Source organism: Cnephaeus nilssonii (genome assembly GCF_951640355.1).
Source record: "Cnephaeus nilssonii genome assembly, chromosome: 6".
Classification (NCBI taxonomy): Eukaryota; Metazoa; Chordata; class Mammalia; order Chiroptera; family Vespertilionidae; genus Cnephaeus; species Cnephaeus nilssonii.
In genome coordinates, this window is record NC_137077.1 from 602,696 (window position 1) to 614,390 (window position 11,695).

General features: G+C 70.0%; 1 protein-coding gene across 1 annotated transcript; it reads right to left on the minus strand.

Moving 5' to 3' along the window:
- Nucleotides 1-1,394: 1,394 nt before the first annotated feature.
- Nucleotides 1,395-5,463, minus strand: PIM3 (Pim-3 proto-oncogene, serine/threonine kinase). The gene is made up of 6 exons (XM_079775814.1): nt 4,322-5,463; nt 4,086-4,195; nt 3,946-3,996; nt 3,478-3,844; nt 2,569-2,745; nt 1,395-2,486 (listed from the first exon to the last, which is right to left on the minus strand). Exons 1-6 carry the CDS (start codon nt 4,404-4,406, stop codon nt 2,299-2,301), a joined length of 978 nt encoding a protein of 325 aa, XP_079631940.1. The 5' UTR covers nt 4,407-5,463; the 3' UTR covers nt 1,395-2,298.
- Between the last annotated feature and the right edge of the window lie 6,232 nt (nt 5,464-11,695).

The window sequence follows — 11,695 nt, forward strand, 5'->3', positions numbered from 1 at the left end:
CGGCCTCGGGCCTCTACCGCCCGTGTGAGGGGCGGGCTCCTGGGCTGACAGACGCGGGGAAACTCAGGACAGAGCGCTCGGCCAGCCAAGGCTCAGGGCTTTGCAGTCGGCTGTGCCCACCTGACTGCACCTCCGGGAATGCGACGCCCTCTGTGCCAGGCCGGCCTCCCACCAGGCTCCCAGCACTTGGCGACTAAGTGTGGGGCGCCTTGGCCGTGCCAGGGCCTGACTCAGGATCCCCCCCCCCCCCCGAGACGAGCTCAGTGCAGTGGTTGGTTGTTGGATGTGCAGTGGGTGGACGGATGGATGGACAGATGGATCATGGACTGTGGAGGCCAGGGAGGTGGGTGCATGGTGGGTGCCCGGGACCAGCCCAGCACCCTTGGCTGGCAAGTGGGGAGCCAGGATCCTGGTGACGTGTGGGTGGCTGTCACCGGTGGGGGGGGGGGGGGCAAAGGCTGCCACTGCTGTCCTCAGCTCCCCGGTACCCCCTCCTGGGAGCAGCCGGGTGAGCCAGGAGGGGCCGGCGGCCTGGGCGCACACCCAGCAGCAGGCTGGCCAGGCTGGGCCGTGGGAACGGGCGCGCCGTCTCCCCTCCATCCACTCAGCTCCCCGGCATCTGCTGGGAATTCCTGGGCCCAGTGGCTCCTCCCGGGGGCGCACCAGGCCCCCCAAGACCATGCCAGGAGCCGCACCCTAGCCCTGCCTGCCCGCTTTACTTCCCCAAACTCCCTGCCCTGCTCTCGCGTGCGGCCTCCGGACACTCCTCCATCCAGTCCGACTTGGAGAGCAAACACAGGGCAGCACTGACATGAGGATCGCCCTGGGGGCGGGGGTGGGGGGCACACCCAGACCCTCTACCCAGCCAGCCCTTCATGCTAGGCCTGGCCCACGCTTCCCTCCTGGCCCTGGCGTGGCTCCCACCACCGCCTCACCCTACAGCTGAGCGCCAGGTCCAACCCCACCATCACGCCCCACGCACCTGCTCTCGGCACCTAGGCCTTGTCGCCCGTCCCCCTGGCCAACTCGTATTCACCCTTCAGACCTTCCAGTGGCCGGAGGGGCATGATCCCCTCCCACGCTCTGCCTGCGTGGCCTGGAGGAGGCCAGAGGTTCTCGGGGCCAACCCCGAACATGGCCTCTGACCAGTGGTGGCAACGTCACCCCACACCCCCCCCAGGCCTGCCTGGCTCCCGGCCCCTCCCACAGGCTCAGCCTGGCAATGCCACCCCCTCAGCTGCAACCGGGGCAGGAACACCCGGGGTCTCCTGGTCTGGGAGGGAGAACCTAGCCTAGGCCCCCCCATGCTGCCACCTCCTCATAGGAATGGGGAGGGGGCTCCCCGGGACCAGAGGCCCCTTCGCCCACCCAACCCCCCAGCCCGATAAACACAGGACCTCCGTTATACAAAACAATTTAATTGAAATGCTTGTATAAAAAATATGATTTCCAGACATCTTGCTTTTAAACGGAAAGAACCCCCATCCCGATGCCGGTGCACCAGGACCACAGAAACAACTACTAAAATAAATTAGAGGCTTGAGACTCTGTCCCCCGCCCCCCGCCCCCCGCCCCCAGAGCCAACAAGCAGACTGTACAAGGTCAATAATTTAAAACCCACTCCCAGGGGTGCAGAGCCCCGAGTGGCGGCTCACCCACTCCCCTTAAATTAGCCACTGTACAAGTCCATCCTCCGACAGGCAGGTGGGGTCGGACTGGCGTCCACACAGCCACCGCCCGCCCCAGGGGCCCAGCAGAGTGGGCGGCTGAGGAGGACCCCCGACAAATAAATTAACAATAAATAGCCCTCCGCGGGGTCACCATAAATAGACGCTCGCAGGCTTGCCAGCGCACACAGGCGGGCCGTGTGGGCAGCAGAGGCCTGCGCATTGCATTGCTTGTGCACAGACGCCCGCAGACACCGAGGAGGGGCGGGTGCGGGAGGCGGGCACGAGGACCCTGTGCCGTGAGACGAAGCCTCGGGACACGCGTGCTCCTGGTCCAGCCGGTCAGGGGGGAGGCGCAGGGCCCGGCCGCCGCCCGGAGCACAGGACAGGGACAGACGGACCTCGCCCCAGGCCGAGGTCTTTGGACAGACAGCTTGAGAAAACCCAGTCCCGTGAGAGCAGCGTTCGGAAAGGCACTCAAAGCAAAGGAACAGGCCCAGTGCCAAAGGTAAAGGTCACCAGGGGTCAGAGGTCACTGCTGTCTCCAGCAGACAGCCCTGGAGAAGGAGCCCTACAGGGCGGGGCCGGGGCAGGCCGTCCCTTTGGCCCCACAACCAGGCGCGGTCCCTCCTCACAAGCTCTCGCTGCTCGAGGTGGTGCTGGCCCCGTCGTCCGGGTCCAGGGCGCAGAGCCGGAGGTCACAGCTCTCGGGGGTGCCCCCGTCCGCCCTCAGCATCCAGGGGTGGGTGGAGATCTGGTCCAGCGAGGGCCGCTCCGAGGGCCGCAGGGACAGGCACCACTGGATGAGCTGCTGGCACTCTGTGGGGGGGGGGGGGGGGTCAGCACGGGGCCAGCTCCTGGGTCTGTCACCGCCGCCGCCCCCTAGGCCCCCCCCACACACCTGGGGAGACCCTCCTGCGGAAGAAGAGGCGGCCCCGCAGGATCTCCTCGTCCTGCTCGAAGGGGATGTCCCCGCACACCATGTCATAGAGCAGCACCCCCAGGGACCAGACGGTGGCCGAGCGCCCGTGGTAGCGGTGGTAGCGGATCCACTCGGGAGGGCTGTACACGCGGGTGCCTGCGGAACAGGGGGGGTCAGGACGCCCGCCCCAGGCGACGCGGGCACCAAGCCCCCGCGCTCCGCTCCGCTCCGCTAGCCATGTCGGCGGCTGCGCCAGGAGAGGGAGCCGGCGCCCAACCCTGCGAGTCATCGCCCTGGAAAAACCCCGCAGGCAGGCGGGGCCTCCGGGCTGGTGGCGGAGGAGGAGCCGGTCACATGGGCGCCGGCTCGGGTTTCACAACAAACAGATGTGAAGTGAGGGTGGGGGAGGGCGGGGGGACTGCGGGGAGCGGAGGCGGGAGAGGAGGGAGGAGGCGTGGGCGGGCGGGGAGCCCCGGCTTCCCCGCGCACCGCAATGCGGGGATTTCTGCCGGCACCCCCGCTCCCCAGGCACGCACGCAGCGCCCGCCCGCATGAAGGGGGAGCCCACGCAGCGCCGGCTGCGATCGCCGCGGGGCCCCGGCACTCCCCACGCAGACATCACGACCCCCACAGGCCCCCGCCCGCGCCCCAACACGGCCAGAGGGAGCAGTCTCGAGCCCACCTCTCACCCCCCTCCCCACCACCCCCCCACCCCCCCCCCCGCCACGAACCGAACCAAACCAAACCAAACCGGCTCGGGATCCCCGCCCGGGTGCCTGCGTGTAAACGTGTCCGCGGCCGCGGCTCAGCCTTCACCAGCCCCCCCCTCCCCGCGGACGTTACCAGCCGTTGGAACGCCCGGCGCCCGCCCGAGCGCGCTCAGCTCACCGTCGAAATCCGTGTAGACCGTGTCCTTGAGCAGCGCGCCCGAGCCGAAGTCGATGAGCTTGAGCTCCCCGGAGCGCAGGTCCACCAGCAGGTTCTCGTCCTTGATGTCGCGGTGCACCACCCCGCAGGCGTGGCAGTGCCGCACGGCCGCCAGCACCTGCGCGAAGAAGCGGCGCGCCAGCGGCTCGTCCAGGGCGCCGCGCTCCGTGATGAAGTCGAACAGGTCCTGGGCCGGCTCGGGCCGCTCCAGCACCAGCAGGAAGCCGTCGGGCCGCTCGCACCAGTCCAGCAGGCGGATGACCCCGCGCGCGCCCGCCGCGCCCACCTTCCGCAGCAGCACCACCTCGAGGGGGACGGGCACGCCGCCCTGGGGGGGACGGGGGGGGGACACGGCGGTCAGCGCACCCCGGCCCGGCCCCGCCGACGGCCCACCCGCCCGCCCGCCCGCCGCCCGGGCCCCGCACTTACGATGCTGCCCCACTCGGTCACCCGCTCCTTCACCACGTGCTTCACGGCCACCTGGGGGGAGGCAGGGGGTTAGGCCGGGCCGGCGGCGGCGACGCGCGCGCGGGGCGGAAAACCCGGGTCCGCCCGGCGGCCCGACTCACCGGGAGCCCGTCGGCGATGCGGGTGCCCGCGTAGACCGTGCCGAATCCGCCGCTGCCCAGCACGGCGCCCACCTGGTACACTTTCTCGAAACTCTCCTTGTCCGCCTTGGCTGTGGGGACCGCGAGGGCGGGGTTGGTGCGACCTGACGCGCCCCCGAACCCCGGCCCCCCAGACCCCGGCCCCCTCGACCCCCAGCGCCCCGATCGGGCCCCCGGACCCCCAGCCCCCAGCGTACCCGGCTGCAGGATCTTCACCGGGAGGTGGTCCGCGCCGCCCGGCCCGCAGAGGTGCGCCAGCGACCCGAACTTGGAGAGCAACATCGCGGGCGGCGGGGGGCGCGGGCTCGGCGCCGCCTCTCGCTGGGCTCGGCTCCCCGCGCGGCTACGGACGCGGGAGGGCGGCCTCCCCCGGCCGCGCGGACCCCGAGCCCCAGGCGGCGGGCGAGCGCGGGTGGGCGGGCGTCGCGGGAGCACCGGTCCTTGGAGCAGCGGCCGAGACGCGCGCGGGCGAGGCCGTCACGCGGCGCACTGGCCCGGCGAGCTGCGTGGACCTCGTGGACGCGCAGCGGACTAAGCGGCTCACACGCCCCGGCCGCCTGGCCCCGGGCTTTTGGGCCGCGGACGCGCGTATCCCTCCGCGGGGGCGGGGCGAGCGAGACACCGCCCTCCTCCGCCGGGGTCCACGCGGCGGGCCGCCCCCGAGAACCCGCTGGAGCCGCTGCGGGGACGGCGGGGAGAGGCCGGGCGACACCTCCCGGGGCCGGCGAGGCGCGGCGGGCGGGGGCCGCGGCGATCCGCCGGGACTACCTCGCCGTAGTAGAGTCGCGGAGGCGCACGGCGTGGCGCGTCCTGCCTCGCGCTCACACACAGGCTCTGCGCACGCGCAGCTCCCGCGCGGGCGGTGCCCAGGCGCGTAGGGAGGGGCCGCGGGAGCCAATGGGAGCCTCTGTTTTCAAAGGGCACCGCGGCCCCGGCCAATAGTGGCGCGGGGAAGGGGCGGGGCTTCTCGTGGGTCCACCCAGGCGGCGCCGGGAAGGTCACCAGCGACACGCGCGCCTTCCCGCCCGGGAGGCCGGGTCGTCCGTTGCTGCGAGCGGACGGGGGTCCCGAGACAGACTAGGGCCCGGGAGGCGCCTCCCGCGCTGCTCCAGGCCCGTGCGTGTGCGTCGCCCGCAGTCCGCGCGGGGTGGCGGCGTCGCGCCCTCCGGAGCCGGCTTAGCGGCAGCGCCCCAGGACCCTGCCCACCCCGGGGGCGCACTCTGACCCGGGCTAGCAGCCCCGAGGTCCTTCCCTCGTCTTCCTGGGACCTTAGCCCTGCTGCCCCCGGGCCTGTGCGCCCTCCTCGGTCTGCACCCACCTGGCCGCCCCCCAGGCCCAGGGGCTGTCCATCGCGCCCACAGCCCACGCTGACCACTGCAGTCAGCGCCCGAGCCAGCCAGGTCCACCCGAACCCTCCTGCACGACACTCGCCTGGGCAGCGGTGCGCCCCAGCCCCACGGTTGCCCGCCAGGGTCACTGTCCTGAGGCAGTCCTGTGCAGCCCTGGTGGCCTCCACGCGGGTCCCAAAGAGGGCTGAGGGTTGGGGGAGCCAAAAGGCCAAGGGACGGTCCTTTTGGTCTCGCAGGTGCTCCCCGCGGCCCCCGGGGGGACCCCCCAGTATGCACAGGGCCGGCCCACAGGCTCCCTCCGCACTCCAGCCTCCCCGCGTGCACCCCTCCGCGGCACAGCTCTTCGATTCTTGTCTTCCTGGAGCAGCACCTGTCCAGCACCCTCCTGCCCTGTGGGTCCCGGGCCTGAGGGCGCTCCGCTGCAGAGTGTGGGTCCGCGGAGAGGGGCTGAGGGCCCTGGGGCTGTGTGGCCCCAGCCCAACTGGCCTCTGGCCTTGGAGTCCCCCTTCGGAAGCCCGCACCCCCATGAACCCCTCCAGCTTGACCTGAAGACCTCGAGTCTCCCCCGCTCAGCAGTGGGCACTCACTCAGCAGGAGGCAGCCTCTCTCCTGGGGTGAATTTCTTAGAGCCTTCCTCTCCCCCAGACACAGTTGTGTGTGTTGTAGACACGCTGTTGTCTGCGTCTGTGCGTGTGTGTGTGTGTGTGTGTGTGCGCGAGCGTGTGTGAGCGTGTGTGAGCATGAGCATCCTGCACCAGCTGTGAGCTCCATGACGGGTCAGAGTCGGCCTGTGTCCTCCAGGGGCCCAAGGACAGGGCTGGGCAGGGGGCCTGGCATCTCTCTGCTCGTGCAGCCACAGGGGCCTCATGTCCACGATATTGGGGGCCCTGGTGCCCCAGACAACCCTGCCCCGTGGGCAGGACTCAGGCAGGGTGCCGTCCGCCTCACCCGGCCCCTACCCTGCAGGGGGGCAGGACGGAGGCCCGGAGGGGTTCACCCAGCTGCAGAGCCCAGCTGGGGGCGGAGCCAAGTCTGAGACCCAAGAGCCTTTTGCTCTTCGGCCCTGGGCGTGGCCCTTGGTGAGGGGCCACCGGCCACCCCTGCCCTGCAGGCCTGAGCCACACGCCCGGCCGCGTCTTTCGCCGCACCGGACGCCCGTCGTCTGTTTTTTCCTGGTTCCTGGAAGGCCCGTCCGGTGGGCCTTAAAAATAGCTCAGCAAGGCCTGGCCCCGGGCTCCTCCACAGCAGCAGGCGGCAGGGAGAGGCCACCGGGACGGAGGCACTGTGCCCGCCCCTCCGCTCTGCCTCCACCCTCCCCCGACCACCCGACCCAGCCCCACGACAAGAGGGCTGAGCTCTGTCCCTGGGCCTCCACCCCCCAAGGTGCCCCCACAGCGGCAGCGCCCCAGGACCCTACCCACCCCGGGGTCGCAGTCCTGACCCGGGCCAGCCCTCCTCAAGTTCTGGATCCCACCGGAGGCTGCACCCCGTCCCCCGTGCGGGTGAGGACGGGCCGTGGAGAGGCTGTGGAAGGGGACCCCATAAACGGCCTGCCGCTGCCCTGCACAGCCACCCCCCAGGTCCCCCTGTCCTGCGGGGGGCGGAGCGGCACTGTCGCCATGGTGACGGGCGGGGCTGGCCTCCCTGGGTTAGGGAGGAAGAGCAGAGTGGACAAAAGGGCCCAGGCCACTCCCACTGTCACTCACAGCCCCCCCCACACACACACAGTCACACACAGACACACACACACAGTCACACACAGACACACACAGACAGACACACACATAGTCACACACACACAGTCACACACACACACAGTCACACACACACAATCACACAACACAGACACACACACAGTCACACAACACTCACACAGTCACACACACAGACACACACACACAATCACACAACACACACTCACACAGACACACACAGTCACACACACAATCACACAACACACACTCACACAGACAGACACAGACACACACACAGTCACGCACAGACACACAGACACACAGTCACACACACACACACACACACACACACACACACACAGATACACACACACACAGACCAGGCAGCGCGGGGCTGCTGTCCCGGGAGCTGGGAGGACCTGGCTGGCTGAGGGAGCAGAGAGGGCTGAGAGGGGGGAGCAGGGAAGGGTGCCAGGGGACGAGGGGGCGGCTCTCCCAGCCCTCTCCAGCCATAGGTGGGGCAGCTGGGGGGCCCCCAGGCCTGGCCTGGGTTGAGGGGCATCCGGTCAGGGCAGAGTGGGTACCTTTGGGACATCAGGCACAGCTGGGAAGGGGCCGATGGAGGAGGCACGGGGACAGGGGCAGAGCACAGGCCTGAGGAGGGCTGCGTGGGGCAGGCAGAACCCCTGGAAACCGAGGGGCCTGGGCGCGTGGGGAGCAGGCCCCGAGTGTGTACTCCCCCACTCCCAGGTCACAATGCCCCGGCTCTATGCACACGTTTGTGTGATGTGTGTGTGTGTGTGTGTGTGTGTGTGTGTGTGTGTGATGTGTGTGTGCATGTGTGTGACGTTCTATGTGTATATCTGCAGTGTGTGAGTGTGTGTGATGCTCTATGTGTGTGTGTGCGGGTGTGAGTGTGTACCTCTGAGTGTGTACATGTATGTGCCACCCTGCACCCCCTCTGGCCTCCATCCCACTGCAGAAGCCCTGGTCCGCCTGAGGCCACCCCCACCCCCACCTCCCCCTCCACTGGCCTCCGCACCCGCATCGCAGCCTCTCACCCGCCGGGAGGGCAGCCAGCAGGGCCAGGCCAGGGTTTTGCAATGCTTCCCACAGGCGGCCGGGCAGGGCCTGGGCTGGGTGGGTGCGTCCGTGGGAGCCGGTGGACAGAGCCTGCGTGAACTCTGCCCTGGGACGGCCAGGCCACACCCGGGCACCGCGTCTGCACCGGCCTGCTCCTCGGCCACGCCGCTGGGGCCTCAGACCTCGGTCTCCCCCTCCCCACCCTCCCCCGGACCACCCGACCCCCCTCAGTGCCAGCCCGTCCCCCGCCACTGACTGACCCATGTCCCCCTGGGCCTCCCTGTCCGTGGGGACGCTCTGGTCACCCCTGTGCAGGGCCCGGAGGAGGGGCCGGGGAGGTGTCTCCCAGCACACGGTAGGCTCCTGTTAGATGCAGCCATGGGGGCTCTGGCTGTTGCGGGCACAGGGTCCGGGGGTGAGGGAGGAGGAGGAGCCCCCCCCCCGGGTGGCCTGGGGGAAGGAGCCCACGGTGCCCTCCTGTTAACTCGGGGCCCGGCCCCCGGGGCTGGGGTGACCACTGGCCTGGCAGCAACCACACACTCTGCACCCAGAGCGGGGACCACTCTCGGCCCCTGGCAGGGAGGACGAGGGCCAGGCTGGACGGGCTGTGCCCGCCCCTCTGCTCTGGCTCCCCGCGTGCCGGTGAGGACAGGACACGGGCCCTGGAAGGGCTCCCCGAGGAGCTGGGAGCCGGGCAGGGCCTGTGTTTGCCTCTGACTTGCATGCGGGGCTCCAGGAGCCCGGGGGGCAGTGGGTCCAGCTCAGCAGAATCTGGAGGCCGAGGGGCACTCGGCACCTGCGGCTGCCGGGGGCCAGGGTTTGGGGTCCGAGCTGCGCAGCTGGAGCCAGCCAGGAGGTCTCCTCTCTGAAGGGGCGCTCTGGCCCGGCCGGCGTGGCTCCGTGGTTGAGCTTTGACCTATGAACCAGGAGGTCACAGTTCAATTCCCAGTCAGGGCACAGGCCCGGGTTGTGGGCTCCATCCCCAGTGTGGGGCGAGCAGGAGGCAGCCGATCATGATTCTCATCATGGATGTTTCTCTCTCTCTCTCTCTCTCTCTCTCTCTCTCTCTCTCTCTCTCTCCCCCTTCCTCTCTGAAATCAATAAAAATATATTTTTAAAAATAAAAAAAAAAGCACGAGGGCCGCTCTGTGCCGGCACTGCGGGGGCTCCAAGGCTCTCGCTCAGCCCACAGCTGACCTCGGCCACGCCCAGCCCACAGGGCCCCGGAGGAGGCACCGGTGGCCTCGGAGAGGTGACGGCGCCTTCAGTGAGCACGGCACCCCTGCCTGGCTCAGCTCCCTGGGTGCCCGTCCATCCCGCAGGGAGCTGTGGGTGTCGGGGACACAGCCTCGGGGAGGGCACGGCTGTGGTGGACCGGAGAGGATCGCCGCCACGCAGGAGCCCCAGTCCGGACGGCCGGGTAGGAGAGAAGCCGGGCAGATGGGAGGCGGCTTCAGGTCAGGCTCGATCTGTCCCCGCCCGCAGCCCCAGGCAGCACCCACAGAGCTCAGAGCCCACACGCCCGCCCTCGAGGGTCCCCTCCTTTGATGGTTCGGAACGGAGAGCCAGGGTGGGGGAGGGGCCTGTGTGGCACCCAGCACCCGGAGGCGGCACTGGCACGTGAGCTCCCCGGGCCCTGCCCCACGCGCCCTCTCCTGTCCTGTCTGCTGGGAGCCAGCAGCCTGGGGGCAGGGGGCAGATCCTGGTGGCCAGGCCTGGACGTGGAGCCCAGCCAGGGTGGGGCACGTCCCCCTTCCCCTCCCCCACCCCAGCCCCGGGAGGCCGAGCTGCCCCAGCTGCACCACCTCCCACACCCCTCGCTGCGGCTTTGGCAGGAGGACCAGGTCCGGCTTCTGGGAGCGTCCCCAGTGCCCACTTGGCCATTGAGATCCCAGGATGCAGCAGGGCAGAGCCGGGTGGGGGCCGCCGGGGCCGCCAGCCCAGGAGCAGTGACCACCGGGGTGTCCGTATTCCGCGGCTACTGGCCCGGCCTGTGTGGGAGAGGGGGAGGCTGGGGACCCCCACCACACCCCGCTGCAGGCCTTTCCCGCCTCAGCCTGTTGTCCTGGGGGAGCCCCTGAAGGAGAAGGTGCGGGATGCTGGCCAGCCCCCATCACCCCGAGTTTAGGCTCCAACAGGGACCGGGCAGTCTCGAGGGCCCCCGGGACCTGGGGCGGCCTGCCCTCTCGCTGTGCCTGCTGGTTTTCCTCAGGTGCCCTGACCCCGGGGTGTGGCGTGACCAGGAAGGCGCTCCTGCTCAGAAGTGGCCGGGCTAGTTCCATCCTGGGGAGTGAGAGTGCCCCCCCCCCCCCGTCAGGCCAGAGGCCACATGGACTCCAATCAGGAGGTGCCCCAGCTCCTGGCGAAGTGCTCCCTGCTTGCTCCCCGGGGCCCCCAAGCAGGACGGGATGCTGAGGGCTCCCTGCAGGAGGTGGCAGTGGTGTGGGAGTTCCGGGTGCCAGGAGCTGGGAGGACACCCAGAACCCCCGCGGGCTGGCCAGCCCGGCCCAGGGCCCAGGCACGACACCTGCCCCTCACCTTTGAGCGGGTGAGCGCTCGGGTGCGTGCAGAGGCAGCCGGCTGGCCACGAGGACGGCAGGGGGTGCGCTCACACAGTGGGCACCTGCCCTCTGGCCCCTCCTGCCGCTCCTCCCGCCAGGTCAGGCCTCCTGGCTCTCGGCCCTGGCTCCCCTCCCCAAGGGCAAGGGGGACCTTCTCCCAGCCCCTCTGGCAGAAGGGGACCGTGGCTGCCGCTGGGTGTGGCCGAGGGCTGGAGACGGCGTCTGGCCAGCCTGCCCACCGTCCAGATGGGGAGCTGAGGCCCGGCCCCAGTGGGGTTGGGGGCAGGCCCAAGGGCCACCCGGGACCCAGGGCCAGACCCTGTCTGCGCAGCAGGGGCCAACTCCCCAGAGGAGCTGGGAGAGCGGGCTGGGCTGGGTGTGGGCGGGGCGGGGCCCACCTGAGGGAGGGGCGTGGGGGCAGGGCGCGCGCGCACACACACACACACACACACACACACACACACGCACGCACAGCAGTGCATTCCTGGTGGGGCTGCGGGTGGTGGTGCTGCCGCTGGGGACAGAGCCGCTGAGTCACCCCCAAGGACGGAGGAATGAGAACTATGGCAGGAACTCAGTCTTTTGCCTCTGGCATCTCCAGGCTCCCCACCCCCAGCACCTTCCCTGCCCAGACCCCTCCTGCTTCCTGCCCCTGGAAGAGCCTGACCAGGCCTGACCCGGAGGTGCAGAGTGTCAGGGTCCTGCAGGCGGGCCCTGTGCTGAAGGCCACCCTCCTGTCCACTGGGCCCCGGGCCCCGGAGCTGACCCCACAGCCTGGGTGGGGGTGCCCAGCTGCTGGGACAACCTGGCGCAGAGCGGCCCACCTGGGCCAACCACCCCCTCGCCCCTCTCTGGGCCTGGCCGGGCTCAGGGCAGGGCCCCGG

Coding starts and splice junctions, on each gene's coding strand:
- PIM3 (XM_079775814.1), bottom strand. CDS start 4,406: ATGTTGCTCTCCAAGTTCGGGTCGCTGGCGCACCTCTGCGGGCCGGGC. Junction 3,997..4,085: donor GCATCGCCGACGGGCTCCCG/GTGAGTCGGGCC, acceptor GCCTCCCCCCAG/GTGGCCGTGAAGCACGTGGT. Junction 2,746..3,477: donor GGTCTACACGGATTTCGACG/GTGAGCTGAGCG, acceptor CCTGTTCCGCAG/GCACCCGCGTGTACAGCCCT.